General features: G+C 46.9%; 1 protein-coding gene across 1 annotated transcript in view; it reads right to left on the reverse strand.

Moving 5' to 3' along the window:
- Positions 1-17,852, reverse strand: part of ACOXL (acyl-CoA oxidase like) — a 132,298-nt gene that overhangs the window by 38,224 nt on the left and 76,222 nt on the right. Inside the window, exon 5 of the mRNA XM_080812790.1 lies at positions 14,393-14,463. Coding sequence (XP_080668916.1) covers positions 14,393-14,463 — 71 coding nt within the window. The remainder of the gene's footprint in view (positions 1-14,392; positions 14,464-17,852) is intronic.

A 17,852-nucleotide genomic window follows, 5' to 3' on the forward strand; every position in this document is an offset into this window, starting at 1 on the left:
GCATTTGTGGAATGGAAGAGTTCAGAGTGGCTTAGTTCCCAGGAGCATAAGCCCACTGGGACCAAGAACAGCAAGAAGGGAGGTTGCTTGCGATTTATGACAAGTAGGCAGCCTATATCCATGGCCTGAGCTGCATAATAAGCAAGAAGATGAAGCAAAAGGACTAACTTGGACCTCTAGTGTCAGAGAAGATAAACAAAGCTTATTAATTCATGGTAATACCAGCATGATATCAGAACAGTTTCCCCCAGCAACAACCTAGTTCTCTCACTGTGATGAAGTGCTCTGCCTTTTGCCTCAGACTTTAGCCACTTGGGATCTGCGTTATTGCCTTGCAAAATTGATGGGCAGTGGCACCATCTCTTGGTTTAAGGAATTTCTGCCAGCATTAGCAAAAAGCATTGGCTTTACAATTTCTAAGGGCATTCCCTGCAATAGCAGAGCGATTAAAAACTGGACCGGAACAATGCCCCTCTCTAATCCTTATGGTGAACCTGCCCAGCCTCCTCCAAGCCATCAGCTTTAGGTGTGAGCTTATCGGCTTCCATCGGAGAAGAAGTCTTAATCATATTTAACTGGAAAAGCAAGGAGAGGCAACTTTGGTGTCTTTTTCTTTGATCACCCATGGAAGTTGTTCAAGATCAAAGTTTCTTTTTCTTCCAAACTTATTTATTATAACTTATTTTTTTTTAATCCAGTCTGCTCGATATTTCTTGTGTCTTAAATGTTTCTCTTCTTGAGAGAGGTGGCAGATAGTAGCAACTGAATCATTCTGGTAACTCAGAGTGCTCTGGGAGAAGAGGGTTGAGGATGAAGGTGATCTTTTCCTTCTGAATTTTTGGATCTTTGGACACAGAGGAGACTGGGATGGCCTGTTATTCGTCACCACATTCTGTGGCAGGGGAACAAGTTTCTCTCCATGGGACATGAGTATCACAGTAAAGTGACGGTAGGCCAGGAGCTAGTGTCATGGTGGATCAAACACGAAGGGCGTGGTAAAGGGAGGATGGGCCACAGACAGACCCAAGGCACGTCCTATTTTATGCCTCATTAGAAAAGTCTAGACGTAGCTATATCCTGGCGTCCTCAAACACGGGGAAATGAAGAGTGCAGAAAATCATCTGCAGGAAGCAAAAACTTGACAAGCCAAAAGAGGAGACAGAGGGAAATTTCTGGAGAGAATAACCTTGAGACATCTTCTCAGCAGCATGCTGAATACCAGCGCTTGGCCACAGGGGATACCAGAGCCCCGGTGCTTCTGAACCTGAGGGTAGACTGATAAGAAAATGTTTTTTCTTCTTTTGGAGGGGGGTCTTACAGCTGACTGCAGAATTCAAGCTATCCCATGATTGCCATATTCTGGTAACTGCATTCTTTCCCTTACCATGTTCAGTGGGAGTGGGAAAATTCAGAAAATAAAGTTTTGTAGGCAGAGATGAGGCCATTCCCTCTGGGGTTCCTTACATAATCCACTGTTTAGACTGGTTCAGAACCATAGCATACCCCTACTTTATGCAGACAGGTTAAGCAACTTGGACCAAAGCCTTCAGTCAGGCTCTTCTCTTCTGACTTGTTTTAACCCATAATTGATCCTAACTTCTTGCTACTCCCAATTACCTATCTGTCCTTGGCTTTGCAACCATCACCACCATCCATCTTCAAATTTTTTTCATCTTGCAAAGCTGGAACTCTGTACTCGGTAAATAACTCCTCATTTGTTGCATCTCTATGGTCCCCAACCACCAATCTACTTCCTCTGCTGTCTCTATAAATCCGACGACTCTGAGTCCCTCATGTAAGCAGACTCATGAAACATACGTTCTTTGTGACTGGCTAATTTCACTTGGCATAATGGCTTCAAGGTTCATCCATGCTGCCCATGTGTCAGAATAGCCTTCCCTTTTTAAGGCTGAATGATATTCCATTGCATGTGTATACCACATTGTGTTTATCCATTCATATGCTGATGGACACTTGGACTGTTTCCACCTTTTGCCTATTGTGAATAGTGCTGCTATGAACGTGAGCGTACAGATAACTGTTTGAGTCACCCCTTTCAATTCTTGTGGGTGTATGCCCAGAAGCAGAATCGCTGGATCACCCAGTAATTCTATTTTTATTATTTTTTAAAGATTTTATTTATTTATTTGAGAAAGAGAGTGAGAGACCATAAGCAGGGGGAGGAAGAGAGAGAGAGATAAGTGGACTCCCCGCTGAGCAGGGAGCCTAGTGCAGGGCTGGATTCCAGAACCCTGGGATCATGACCTGAGCCAAAGGCAGACACTTAACTGACTGAGCCACACAGGCACCCCTATTTTTACTTTTTTAAAGAACTGCCACACTGTCTACCATAATGATTATATCACTTTACATTCCCACCAACAGTGTACCAGTGTTCCAGTTTCTCCACATCCTTGCTAACACATGTTATTTCATTTTTTTTAAATAGTAGCCATCCTAATGAGAATGAAGTGGTATCTCATTGTGACTTTAATTTATATTTCCCTAATGATTAGTGATGATGAGCATCGTTTCAGGTACCTATTGGCCATTTGTAGATCTTCTTTGGAGAAATGTTTATTCAAGTTCTTTGAACCTTTTGAACCAGGTTGTTTTTGTTGTTTATTTTTTTAATGATTTACTTATTTATTGGAGAGTGAGAGAGGGAGAGACAGAATGAGCCAGAGAAGGTGCAGAGGGAGAAAGAGAAGCAGACTCCTCACTGAACATGGAGCCTGATGTGGAGTACAATGCAGGGTCCAATGTGGGGCTTGATCTCATAACCCTGAGATCACAACCTGAGCCAAAATCAAGAGTCAGGTGGTTAACAGACTGAGCCACCCAGATGCCCCAAAAGTAAATAGTTTAAATGCAACAATTAAAGACAGAGATCAGCAGAGTGGATTAAAAATATGAACCAACTCTATGCTGCCTATGGAATCACAGAGATAAATAGTAAAAAGTTAAAAAAAATATATATATATAGAGAGAGATATACATATAGAGAGGGAGAGACAGAGAGAGAGAGAAAGAGATATCACAGTTTCATAGTCTAGTGGTATAACAGTTTGAGTTAAGGGTTTATTTCTCTTTACCCTCCTCTGTTTACAATATAACCGTTTTAGTTTTTTTTTTTTTCTGTATGCATTTAGAATCGCATGAGATAGTGTTACTATTTTTGCCTCAGTTGTTAAACATAATTTAGAAAACTCGAAAGGAAAAGGAAAGTAGTTTGAATTTACCATTTTTGCTTACTATATTATTCCTTCCTTCCTGATGTTCCATGACTCTTTCTTCCATTGCTTCTTTTCTGTTTATAGAAACTCTTTTTTAAAAAAGTGTTATTTAAGTAATCTCTTCACCCAGTGTGGGGCTTGAACTTATGACCCCGAGATCAAGAGTCACATGTTCTTCCAACTGAGCCAGCCAGGCACCCCCTATAGAACTTATTTTAGCCATTCTTTTAGTGTAGGCCTAATGGTGACAAATCCTGTGATCTTTTTTCATCTAAGAATATCTTTATTTCCCCCACATTTCTGAAGAATATTTTCACTGGATATAGGGTTTTTGGGTTGATGGGTTTTCCCCCCTCAAACATTTGAAAATGTGTTACTTCCTTCTGGCACCATGGTTTCTGATGAGAAATCTTTTGAATTGATTTTCCCTTATAGAAAATGTGTTATTTCCTTCTTATTGCTTTCATTTTTTTTGTCTTAATTTTCAGAATTTTAATTATGATGTGTTTTGGTGTGGATTTCTTTCAGTTATGCTGTTTTTCATTCAGCTTCTTGAATGTACAGGCTTATGCCTTTTGGCAAATTTGGGAAATTTTCAGCTATTATTCTTTTGAGTACTTTTCCAAACTTGTCATCTTTCTCCTTTCCTTCTGGGACTCCAATGACACAAATGTTAAGGCTTTTGTTATAGTCCCAAAGGTCCCTGATGCTCTTTTCTCTCTCTTCTTCCTCTACCTCCTCCTCCTCCTTCTTCTATGTTCACTCTGTTGCTTGGATTCAGTTAGTTTCTCTCTTTTTTAAAGATTTTATTTGCATGTAATCTATACACCCAATGTGCATCTCGAACCCATAACCTCAAGATCAAGGGTCATATGCTCCACTGACTGAGCCAGCCACGTGGTCCTAGATTCAGTTAATTTCTATTGTTCTATCTTCCAGGTCAGTTAGTTTTTCCTCTGTCCCTTCCATCCTACTGTTGAGACCATCTATTGAGATATTTATTTCAGTAATTGTATTTTCCAGTTCTAATATTTCCACTTGGTTGCTTGTATTTTCTATTTCTTTGCTGAGACAATTTGACAAGACTTCTATTGTTTTATTTATTTTAAGCATGTTTGTAATTATTCTTTGAAACTTTTTTATGATGTCTCTTTTTTTTAATTTTTAAAAGACTTTATTTATTTATTTGACAGACAGAGATCGCAAGTAGGCAGAGAGGCAGGCAGAGAGAGAGGGGAGGCAGGCTCCCTGCTGAGCAGAGAACCTGATGCAGGGCTCGATCCTAGGTCCCTGGGATCATGACCTGAGCTGAAGGCAGAGGCTTTAACCCACTGAGCCACCCAGGCGCCCCATGATGTGTTTTAAAATCTTTTTCAGATCATTTAAACATCACTGCCATATCAGTGAGGTATCTATTCATTGCCTTTTTTTTTTTTTTCAGTCAGTTTGAGATTCCAGTTCTTGGTGTGATGAGTGATTTTTATTGAAATTTGACCATTTGGAGTATTATATTATGAGACTCTGGATCTTATTTAGACCTTATTGTAGCTAACTTTCCATGATACTGCCCCCTCAGAGGTAGGGAGGCATGCACTTCAGCCACTGTTAACAGCCAAGTGGGGAAGTGTCCCTCATTACTGCTGAGTAGAGGTAGGTAACTCACCACTAGGCCTCCACTGATAACCGCCTTGGCTGGGAGGATAGGAGTCCCTCATTTCTACTCTCTATATGACCTCCACTGATACCACTGGTGTCATTACCACTGGGTGGTGGTGAAAGTCCTGAATTTCTACTTGGCCTTCTCTGATACCACCATAGCAGGAAGATGGAGGGCTGACAGTAACATCAAGAGGTTACTACTTGATGAGGAAGTCTAGGCTTCCTACATGTTTCCCAAAGACACTCTAGTGGGGTAGGGGTGAGGTTTCCTTACTGCCAAGTAGAGATGAGTACCCTAGTTCCCTACTAGGCCTCCTCTGACATAATCCCAGTGGTGAGGCTGCATTTCCTCTTTATGGTCTAGTGAACAGGGAAATCTACACTTCCCATAAGACTTTTCCTAGCATGGATGAAGGTGGTTCCATTGATTTTTCTGTAGGTAGGTATTACTGGATTAGAGCAATTATTGTTTATAAGTTTTCTGTCTTGCCAAGCTGGCCCTTTTCTGGTCCTTTAGCTTTTGGCCCTTTTTTTGTGGTGTGGGGGAGTGTCTGTTCTTGTTCTTGTTAGCCTTCTCGGGTTTCCAGCTTCTTCAGCTCCGTATAAAGGATGTATGTGGTGTCAGCGTAGAGAAAATCCAGGGGACTCCCATCACAGCATTCCTGAGGTCCCTAGCTGGTCTGCTTTCAGTTTTATCATGATAGTTTTATAGCTAATGTCCAGTGTTTTTAGTTGAAATTATCAGAAAGAATAGGGATGGATGAGTCTGTCTGCTTCATCTTCCTGGAAGCAGAAGTCTGCATGTCTGCCCATGTCACACAGCTGAGACTCTCACCCAAACTGAAAGTCCTTCACTTTTAATAATAGGTTTGTTCACCTCATTTATATAATTGGTCCTAATTCTGACAGTCAGTGTTAGATTTTCTGTGAAAGCACTTTCACAAATAACATATTTCTCAAACTATCATCAATAGGTTATTCCTAGTTGCTCTTCCCAACAGGCAAAGGTTTCAAGAACACATCAAGTTGCTTCATCCCCTCCTGTCCTTTTTACAGTCCTGGAAGAGATGAAGGTGGAAAGATACTCCCAAAGGTGAAGACATTTCATCAGGAGAACTTGAGAAAAAGCAACAAGTGGTTGACTGGTACCTTCATGTTGGCTATTTTCCTGGCATTTATTCCAAAATTAAGTTCCTTTCTCCTTCCTCCCTTTCTCCTTTGGGAGTTGATCTAACCCATCTTTTTTCTTTTTCCCCCATCTCAAATTTGATATCCAGGGTGTGTGTGTGTGTGTGTGTGTGTGTGTGTGTGTGTGTGTGTGTAGACTTAAGAACATTGTAAAATTAACCAAAACCAGAGTGGCTAAAATTTAAGAAGGGTAAGAGGGAGAGTTGAGAAGGTGCAGGGAGCAGAAATCCTGTCTCCTAACATTTCCAATTTTCAGTCGGGCTGCACACATGGTCAGCGGCAGGCCTGCGAGCTGGCTGAGTGGGAGAGCTGAGCTTCGCCACCTTCCTCAGCCCTGTCGGAAGTGACGCCCACATAACTTTAGTGCTAATGTCTCCTTCACTGTGTGCTGGGAAATCTGTCATCCCCTGCAGCCACTCTGTAATTCTGTTAATGTATGGAAGCCTGCGTTCATACCACTGAAAGCCCCTGATGGAATTTCTCCACATTCTGGGTTAGTCACTCAAGAGAAGTCTCCTGGGCACCACAGTGTCTTGACCTCTTTATTCAAATGGTAAAATAACAAGTTTGGGCTGGGCCCTGTTCTCTCCTCTCACTTTAGGCCCCTTGGGCCAAATTTTGCTCTCATTTTCCCACAGATGGCTTTTACCAAATCCTTCCATTTCTCTTATTTGTCTCAAGTGATTTCCTCTTCTGCCCTCCGCCCCATCGTCTAGAACAGCCTGAAATAAAATCTGCCCCCCCAGAGCTGTGCAGGGAAGACATGAAGGGCAGAGCGTTCAGGGAGGGACCCGCCTCCACATGTCCTGTGCCAGACTCGCGGGGCCACAGGTTCACTGAGGGTTGTGTTCTCCATTCTTGGGGACAGCCACTGCTTTTCTGACCACTGGAATGTCGGCTTTCCAGCTGTTCTCCACTTAGATACGTAGGCAGATGTTTGACAAAGAAGTCTCAAGAGGGCAGAGCAGGTGTAATGTTGTCACGCAGTGCAGCCATCCACCCACGTGATGGTGCGATCCTCGCAGGGGATCGGGCCCACGTAATGCTTGCACCTGATGGCATTAGCCTGGAGAAGCACTGGTCCATTTCCTCTGATAGGACAGCTCTGTATGAGGCTGAGTGCTGAGCTTTGCCACATTCGTCAGACTCTCAGAGAGCAGAGTAGGTTCCCTTACTGTGGGACAGGGAATCTCTCCGCCTTTTTCCTCCTCATTTCCCAACACCCATCTCATATTCACAGAGCAACTATTAGCTGAGGGCGGCTTCTGCTGCATTGCCTCTCAGAGACTCTGACATGGACCTTTGGAAGTGACAGAAGTCTTCCAAGCCGAAGGAAGGACTATGGATTGAATGGTGTAATTCCAAGATAGCTATGGCACAGGAGGAAACATGCAACAGCACAATAAGAATGGAAGCTTCTGGCCACCCCTCCCCAGAGAAGCAGCTTTCTGGGCCCCCTACTTCGGCAGCCAGCTCTGAAGGCATGCATCGGTGCACCTGAAACACTATAAATGGAAAGCTCAGAACACAGCTCGCATTGACCCCAGCAGTAAGCACAGTGGAACCCACACAGTTGGTTAAATTTAATTTCCTGCAGAGCCACAGAGACTGAGCTCAAATGCCACCTCCTCTGAAGTCTTCTTGAAATCCATGTTGAGTTGGGCAACCCAGCAGAGTGTTCCATCAGCAACCTGAATTTCCTCCCATCCCGACATACTTGCTTTTTGGGGGGTGCAAGAACTACCGGTCACACCTTATGAGTCGGGGAGCTGCCTGAGGATGAGCGTCCCCAGTGCCTAGCACAGTGCCTGGCACAAAATGGGCCCTTATAAATGTTCACGAAGAAGGCTTGTGACGGGAATCTGCAGAGAATGCCCAGAATAACCCTTCTGTTGACTTAGAGTGAAGTCTGAGATGTTCTCACCGGGTATTTGTTCCTTTGACTTAAAGTTAGTCCTATGCACTGAAGACCCACATTAGAGTTTCATGGGGTGGATGATTGTCCCTGAGATCGTTGGGAGGGGAGGGCGGGTTTGAGAGTAGCACTGCAGAAGCTTGGCACAGACTTGGAACTTGTGACAAGAGGACAGGGATTGAAGGGAAGAGAGTCATTCCAGGGCACCAGTGGCACAGAGGTATGGGCAGGAGAGAAAACCAGTTACTGCCATAAGACTAGGCCTGAGACTTGATTTCTACATCACTGGTAGTTCTGTTCCCTTATTAAATATTAAAAAAAATATATATATTTTTTCAAGGGAGCCAGGTACTAGAAAAACGTTACCTAGCACACAATAGGCTCTTGTGGAACAGCTTATCTCAGAAACGTCGTCCACCACGTGCTCACTTCTGTCCACGAGGCATCGGCTTGCAAGGAGCAGGGAAGGGGGCAGGAAAGGAATAGGGGATGTGGACTGAATTTCGAGATAGCCCGTCACAATCTATGCTAAAGGAATTCAAACAGGGATTGAATTGGTTCACCCAGGACTGGGTTCAGAAATGGAATCAAACCCCAGAAGAGAGCCCTTTTCCTCCTGTGTGGGAGGACTGCTCCCATGACCAGAGCCAGACGACTGAGCAGTGGCTGTGGGCACACGTGGTACACACACAGGATGTTTGTTCCCGCTTGTTGCTCAGGGGCCCAGGCCATTGTCAAAGGCAAGGGCCTATGAGAGGCTCCGTGGGTATTAAAAAGGCCTCCTGCAGCAAGGAGGACATCATCGTCCTCCCCATACTTGGTGGGAGGTGCTTATAATTAACTCTTGGCTGCTGGGTCTGGTGCTTAAACTAGCTACCGCCTACACATGTTGAGAAAAGGAAGAAAGAGCAGTTAGAATGCAGGAAAAAGGGAAAAACCCCACCTCGCCCACTTGACAGGCTCAAACTGCCGCTGTCAGCCGCCTGTGAGGCAGGGACAGTCCCCTGCAAACGCCCTGCTTAGATACTGGGGCTGCTGTGGCGCGCATCCCATCAGAGCTGGAGGGGCTGAGCCCTTCCCTACTGTGCAAAAGGGCACCCAGGGACCCTGCAAACATGTGTTGGCCATTCCCGAAATGGAATGGCTCAGTTTCTGCCCCTTGGGCCGAGCAGCATGGAGGGGAGTGGGGAGGGTAAGGAGGGGACTGGGGGAGAAGTGAAGCAGAAAGAATCTTTGTGACAATGACAACTTCAGAACACTAGATAACCAGCCTGCTGGGTGTTTCTAAACCTTCTGAGGGGAGGTGAGTCAGTGGAGCGGTCATGTAGAAAATCCCCTCTCTCCTCAGGGCACAGCCATTCCCGTGCTAAGGTAAACCCTCATCCCTACCAGGCCGGGACCCCATCAGGCTAGGAGAAAAAGCCCATTTCTGGGAAGCAGCTGTATTTGTGTAAACTGGGAGGACTGATGGGTTGGGTCATACGGTTCAATTGACAATTTCTGGTTTCAAGAAGGGCTCAAGTGTGTCCCATTCGCTAGCACATCACCAGACAGAGAAAGGGCCCGATCTGGCCGGGCACAGTGCTGAGGGGACGTGGGGGAGGGAGGCTGGGCATCCCTCTGTCCACATCTGCCCACTTTACCCTGTGCATTTAGGGGCAGCCTTCATATTTGGTAGCTGGTAAGAAATGCTAAGGAAGCTTCCAGCCGCACTCCCGCCAGCCCAGCATACATAGGGGAGCCGCCTTGGGGCACCGTCTAGGCAGGTTTTCTCCACCTCGACTTTGACCTCAGCACCTGGCAACTGTGCCCACCAACTCCGATGGGCCTGTGGACGTGGCACCCGGGCACCCAGCAGATAGGACAACCGCTCTGCTTGTGTCCTCAGACCCAGGGGTCACCCGCCTTGCCATGGGCACTCGGCCCCTTCTGCCAGCATTCCACCAGGGTGGGGCCTTCAGGCTGCTGGAGCAGCAGCCGTGCCGAAGGCCTGCTATTCGGGGAGCCGAGATTCAAGATGTGCTATTTATTTTCACGTGGGCAGCTCCGTTCTTGTCACTGCTTTCTACAGGAGAGGTGGTATCAGACCCCACCTGCAGAAGGGGCTACCTTGAACTTCACACAGTACCTCTGGCCCAAGCCCTGAGGCAGAGAGGCTGAGCCAGGCTGCAGGGCGAGGAATGTTCCAGGCACTTGCCCAGTATCACTGGAGTGGCAAAGGCTGGTTCTACTGCCTTGCTCCAGTTTGAACAGAACAGCCAAAGCTTCTCCAACGAGCTCTTGTCTCCTGATCTGGGGGAGAAGCATTTCCCGGGAAATGGCCACTTTCCCCCCAAACATCCTTCCTGCTTTTCCAAGGGAAGCAGGGAGGCACAGCAGGCCACTGCCTCAGGAAGTTTTTGTCCCAGTGAGGCTCTTCGTTGGGGCTGCTGTCTCCTACCCAAATTGGAAATGACTGCTGCCAGGTGTGTAAGAAACTCCCTGGAGGACAGAATGAGGAAGTGTGATCATTTACGTTTGATTTAGAAAATGAAGGTCCAAATGCAGATGGGCAGCAAGAGGTCTGTCTTCCTGCCGATTTCCATCACCAAAAGAGGGGCATGATTTTTAAGATGTGACAATTGTTGGGGGGAATGGGGACAAGGAGCATCTGTACCAACTCTGAGAGTGAAGACTTATGAGGCAAGCTTCAGCCCTTTGATTGAGGGAGGGATTTTGGATTTGATTCAAAAACAGGCTAACCAAATGCCCTTTTTTTCCTGGGACAGTCATGGTCTCTGCCGGCCGCCCATGTTTAATTTTCAGTGGTTCCCCCTTTCCCTTTCAAAAAAGTCTGGATTCGGCTGAGAAGTTCTATGATCACCCTATACCAAAGGAGGGAGAGAGAGAGAGAGAGAGAGAGTGTGTGTGTGTGCTCGAGCTATGGCTGGAAATGAATCCAGAATAGTGACAAGTAGGAGGAGGTTTCTGAGAAAGTTGGTTTTGCTGAGCCTGAAGGAAAGAGGCAGGCAGTGGATGCCGGCCCATTCTCAAGCATGTTCAGAGAGACAGGCTTGCTGGCCACATCCAGGAGTAGATTTGCAGAATGTGGATGCTGGCAGGATCTCTGGGGTTCATCTAATTCATGTCCTCTTTCACCACAACAGGACACCGGGCTGAAAGAGATAGAAGGGACCTGCCCAAGATCACAGCTGGTTTCCAGCAGCATGGAGACCAGCCTTGCCCCTGGAGGGTCAGGCCCAGGTTCTCTGTTCTGGGAGAGAGGGAAAGGGATGGTCCTGAAAGATGTTATGGGGGATCAATACTACCCTGAGTGTGACATGGCAGCCCCAGAGCTGGGGGAGTCACAGGCTATGTCGTGGATCTGAGGCTGATGAGGGAGGACGGAGACAAGTGAGGTTCACACAGGCCGGGCAGGAGCGGCTGTGGGGCTGGAGCGTGGGTCTGGAGGCATAGTGTAGTGGTGGGTGGAGCCGAGGGGTAAACAGGCTTCTGGGGCAGAGACTGCAGAGGACCAAAGAGACTAATTGGCCAGGAGAACTAAGAACAAGTGAAGAAACAGGTAGGTAGGGACGTGAATGGGGTCATATAAGTAATTTCTAGAATTTAATTCTTTACTTTGGTTCAAATTGTAGTGAAATCGCACGAAAAAGCAAGACCTAAAGACAACTGTCTTATCCCTTGGCACCTCTCTCTTAGCCCCTCAACAGGGCTGCAGTGGTGGGAACATCCTAGGTCAGGAACAGCCTTGACCTCTACTTGGTAGACGAGGAAACTGAGTCATGGAGAAACCAGCTCCTTTCTGTCTCATGATGCTCTTAGCAAATGGGGTGTGATTAAGGACAAAGCCACAAGAGTGATTCTACCAGACAAGCCACAAGAGCGATCTTGTGGTTTCACTGCAGTGTGACCTCCCATGCGACTCTGGTGTGGTGGAGGGGGTGAGGTGGTAGACTTTTCTGTGCATCTACTCATCTGGTTGGAGGTCCCAGGAAGAAGCCCAGCTTGAGACTCCTGGCTTTCTGGTCCCAGTTCTGTTGTCTACTAACCAGTGACAGTGGGAAGTCACTTCTCCTCTCTCCCCCACTCTTCTTGGTTGTCCGGTGAAGGTTTTCGCTTCAGCCACCTCCAAAGTCTCAGACCCTGACTCTGTTTTTCCAGAGATATCTGACCTTGGTTCAATAGGTATCTGACCTTGGCTTAACTACAAGTTCAACTCTTGCATCTTCTTGAGGTCTAGGTATAGAGCACACTTACAGATCTGAATGGAATAACCATCCCCAGTTATCTCTGACAATGTAGGAATACAACAGCATTGTATGTAAATATCATTAAAAAAAAAAACAAAAAACAAAACCAGAGCTACGGTTTTTGCCTCCAACAACTTTTCACCCAACGAAGTTGAATTAAATACCGAAGTTTTTTGCAGATCATCTTCAAAGAGAAAAGCTCAGCCCAGTAAACATATAGTGGACTACAGGCTGATTGTAATCAAAATGATCTCCTGTCACCCTGAGCAAGTTCTCCCACATAACGTCTACAAAAATCCTACACACCGCTGTCACACCCACGTAGTGCTCTCTGATATGTGACCTTAGAAACCTCAATCCCCTGAAAAAAAATCATAAAATAGTTTCAGTATATATGAACCGAGCACACATTCTGTTCAGTGAAACTTCTTTGATGATGCCTGTTCAAATACCTGCAGATATTGAGAAAACTCCCACAGACATTGTCCTCGGCCGCCCCAGTACATTCTGCAGAAACCAACAGGGAAGACAGATCATACTGAATGTCACTGGCGATCATGCATATTCCAAGACAACTCAGGCTATCTTAACCTTCCTCTGTCGCCTGCCCCTGCTAGTTTCTGAGCCAGTGTTCCAGAGAAGACAGGCTGGGGGCAGAAGGAGAGTCATCAGGAAGGTGAGAAACGGAGAGGAGAAGCGGGATTTTGGTGGCATTCTTTCCACCCTCTCGGTAGAGACATGGAGAAGCTCAGAGTCACTGGGGTATCCTAAGTCACTAGCAGTACCAAGCAGCGCACAGGAGTGTGTTCAGCACAGAGAAACAACACTAGACAGAAGAGGAAGGAAGGGTCAAAACGCTCTGTGACCTTGTCCCCTTGAATAGTGATCGGGGGTCAAGAGGTGAGTGTCGGGGGGCCCAAGAGCTTCTTCAAGGCCACAGAAATACAGCCTGTTACCTGGGAGGAAAGGTCCTTGGGGAATAGGTGTCAGGTCAGGGGGCTGAGGGCTAACTTCGAAAAACCTCAAAATACCAAGAAAACTCATGTGCCTGACTTTACGCTGCTCCAAGCCGGTGTAGCATACCCAGGCCCCCAGTGGAGCAGGTCTCCCAGACAAATCCATCATTCGGTATCAGCACTCCATTATCATAAAATTAACATCACTGAAAGCTTAGAAAAAAATAAGACAGACCAAAAATATCACACCTTAGGCAAATGAGTTGGAAATCCCTTACAGTGACGCCCTATTTTTTTCTACCCATCTCTAAAGTCAGAGGACACCTGGTACAGTGTTTAGGTAAGAGATGCCGCTCTTGGACCAACCACACAGTTTCCTGATGGTACAGAATTGAAATGACGTCATGGAAATGCATATGTCTCAAGGTCACCCTAAGTATAGTTTCTAGGTGAAAACACGAGTCTTAGTCATTGGTGGAAAGGAGTTTATGTGCCTTTGTGACTTGCTGGTATCTCTCGCTCTCTGCCCTTCCAAGACAAAGTTTTCATTAAATCCATGCAAGCGACCGGCCAAGTTCTCCCACACGTTCGGCTCACCTCGATGTACAACCTAAACGTAGGTTAGATGGCACCTGCGCTCCTTTGTCGTTCAGAAGGAAATAAAGCAACCGCTACCCAGAAAGAGTGAAGTCTGTCTTCCACTCAAGGGCAAGGGATCTCTGACATAAGATGCCCACTCCAGCAGTTACTCGGAACGGTCTCATTTGTGTAGCGGTCCCCGCGGTGACGAAAGTAAGGATGTGGCAGACATAGAACATATGAAATCCTTTGTCTTAATTAAAAAGTACAGTGAGAGTCATGGAATTTGGCCAAGCCTCATAAATCTGCTCAAAGAATCAAGATTCTGTCAGATAAGCTTAAATAGAACCAGCGGAGCCCTCTGGAGAATTAAATAGAATCCCTGCTAGTAGTTGACACCCACTCTCCTGTCACTTTGCTGCAGTCTGTGGACGGCGGCTGTGCTCATTAACCAACAGCCCTCCTACCCGCCGATGACAAGTGTATCCCCGCGGAGCATGGGACTCAGGGATGATAAATTTACTCTTGCTTGTAAAAATGAAACTCTCCTTGGGGCAATAAAAGGCCTGCGAGCCTTTAAGGAAATCAGTACTTTGTCTGATAACCTACCTTCATGAACAAAGCCTGGTCCTCTTGGTCAGGACAGCTCCTCACCGCCAGGCAGAACTGCTCTAACGTAACTGGAAGGAAGAAACAGGAAAGGTGAATGACCTCCCTTCCGCCCCCCCCCCCCCCCGGCTCCTCTGGTATGGAGAGGAACAGGGTAGTTGTAACAGATAACAGATACAGGGGACACGCTACTACACATCTTTCCCTGGTGATGGGATAGCTAGAGCTCCTGCTGTCCCCGGAGGGGGTGACTTCTGCACCCCCGTGAGCTGGGATGACGACGTCAGAGCATAGGGTCATGACCATCAATGGAACTCTATCCTAAACCTCTGAGAGGTCCTGGGTTCAGCCACCAATGACCATGAGGGTCCCCCAAAGACCACGCCATATCCTTGTTTCATGGGATCTCCATTTAGAGAACCACCTGCCTTTGTAAATTTGGCTGTGGTAGATTTTCTGCCTCAGTCTTCTGTTGTGATTCCCATATGGATTTAAGGCCTCTCTTGGTGTGAACGTGATAATGGTCCTCAGTGTTGACTCAAGTAGATCCCCCAAACCCCCCCACATATTTCAAGTCATGTTCCCCCAACCATCCTTCTCCAACCGAATGGCAGAGAGAAACTCAGGAAAGCTTGCAAGAAAAAAAAAATTACTTTTAACCATCCATTTAAATTGGGCATGAAAACTCTAGGAATATTAATTTAGATAATTTATAGGAATCACATTCCCTTTCTCTGTCACGGTGGCCTGGCTCCCATCAAAAGCCCACTTGTGTGGGCACCCCCTTTTTATTTTGGTCAAACAAAACACCAAACCACACACTACCTTCCCTGCACACTGTTTTGACTATATTATTTCACTTTCAAAAATGCTCCCATGAGTCCCTACCAGCCTCAGATTTAAATCTACTTCTTTTGACAGGCATTAAGGCTTTAGCTTAGTCAACCATCTAGACAAGCCTATTATCTCTAGACTCAAAGCAGTGTTCACTCTCAACTTGTCATAACCTTTCACCACCGTCTGCTGGGCACAGTCCCACCACTCGCCTTGGAGCAGAGCAAAGCCCACCCCTCCACTGGAAACTTGCAGGCCTGCCATACAACCATTCAGAGCCACTGACCACCTCTGGGTCCATCCCAACCTCCACAGAGCTTCTGTGGAGCAGCGGGCAGAGCTACACCTAGCTTGTGACCAAGGGACAGCCTCATTCCCCTGTTCTGACCCCAAGGATGTCCGGAGGTTGTGTTTACAAATGCAGATATTTTGAAGAGAATTATATCTTCAAAAACGAATTTTCATCAAGCATTGCCTGGGTAATTTTTTTGTGTTATGTTCAATGTTATCTAATGACCTGACCTAAAGTTACCTAAACACAAATCTTTAGACGGTAGTAATCTATGACTAAATTACTCTATGCAGTTTTAACTGTTATCAGTTGTATCTTGTGCTGATGATTTTTTTCCACATCTAAATGTTTGCTTTGATCCAGTCAAAACGTGCTCAGAACAGAGAGATCAGTGCTGCCTGTCTTATATATATATGTCCATCCAGTCATCAGGGGGCTAAAACAAATAGTAATTACACAGAATCTTAAATTATTTTAAACAATTAAAAAATTTTAGGAGAGTTAAGAATTTTTGAAACACAATACATTCCCCATAAAAGGAACTCAACAGAACTCAGCCTGAGCGAGGCTGAGTTCATGCAAATGCGTTTGCTCTCACTGATTCAGAACACACCCACCCATGGAAGACTCTGGAAGCAGCAGTCCCTCTCCCTGAACACTGTCCTCAGCTCTGTTTTGGTGTGATAAAATACCGAACTCCATGGTCTGAGGAGGACTCAAGAAGAGTCTACAGATTCAGGTGCTAGGTTTTCTTCAGACGACCTTTTTTGAAGGTGGCTGTTTCATTTGGTAAAGGTTTATGCTGTGACTTGAAATCTTCCTGAGCACAGGCCATGAGAAACTCAACACCTGTTACTTGCCACCTTGGCGGGGGGTGGGGGGGGGGGCTCCTGGATTCTCACCCTCACCTCTCCTCCTCTGTGGTGACCCGAGAGCCGTACCTCCAACTGGTTGTGGCTGGACTCCTCTGTGACACTTAGCTGTTCACTAGATGTGGCCACCAGCCTGGGCAGCTGTTTCTTCGAACAGTCGACTTCCATGCCTACCCCACTGTTCTCTGAATTTTCCCGTTTCTGCGGTACTGTCATCCACCAGCCAGTAGGCCCAGATCTCTGATTCTTCCTTCCCGTCCCTGAGCCAGCTGACCCTTCTTGCACAACGCCTCCCGGATGCACCCCTTTCCCACGGCCCAGGTGCCACTTTGACACTGCATAATGCTTCTGCCTCGTTGCCCAACCTGGGTGCCTGCCCCCCTCTCCTGGCCCTGTGCCCAGCTGCTGCCCCCACAGGAAAACTCGCACTGCCAGGGCGCTGCACACAACCCTCCCCTCTGCTTCTCAAACCCTCTTCCCTGGGGAAACCCCCTCCCCACCAGCTCTTCACTCTCATTAACCCACGACTGGGTTCTCAGCCATATGATCCGCTCTGTCTTCTTCCCATCTGCTCAAGCCCTGCCCTTCTCCAGGGCCCAGCCAGTCAAGGAGTCGTCAGATGGACCTCACTCGTGGTCTTGACCGCCACCTGTCCTTGGATGAGCCAAATGCTCTCCCTGAGCCTCAGTTTCCTACAGTCACCTGTGGAGACCGGCGCCTGCCTCATGCAGATGGTGTGAGGACGAAAGGAGAGGTGGGAGGCCAAGGCACAGTGTCAGGCATGGTGCTGGCCTCCCAACTCTGCACCTTTGAGAAACTTTCTCTTTCCGCATCACACGGGTTTCTTCCTGGCTTCATACCTCGGTGGGACATATTATATGCTGACGACTTCTCTCTAAATCATTTTTTGGCTGATAGGCACACACCCTGCCTTGTCTGAGGAGTGAGCCTCCAGACAGCCTAGTGACTTTTCCCGAACACTGGTCTATGCCTGTCATGTCCAACATGTCCCAAATCACCACCCAGTTTTGTGGAACTGGACCGAAAGGCCCCGTGGGAACACAGGGCCCCATAGACAAAGCTTCCCCGTAGCTGGCTAGCTCGGGTTTGTGAGACCAGTGGCTCTCACTCCGTCTACACAAGCAACAAAAGCCAACCTTGACAACCAGGCACCAGCAGAAGCAGAGCACATGGATTTCCCAGTTGTTTTCCCATCGTCTTAGATGTCAGCGTAACCTACGCTGTCATGCCAACAGCGAGCTTACCGCTCACCTCACACGACTCTGATTTCTACCAAATCCCCAAAGAAGAGAGAGGGTATAGACGCCACCATCTCCTCTCCTGCAGGTCTGTGTGGCCATCGTGCCCCACCTGCCTAACTCACTGACAAGGCCTGCTGAGAAGCATCTCCACAGAGTTCGCATTTCATCCCCCCTCCCGCTTCCTTCCCCGACTTTTAAAT

Source organism: Martes martes, assembly GCF_963455335.1.
Source record: "Martes martes genome assembly, chromosome: 9".
Taxonomy (NCBI): Eukaryota; Metazoa; Chordata; class Mammalia; order Carnivora; family Mustelidae; genus Martes; species Martes martes.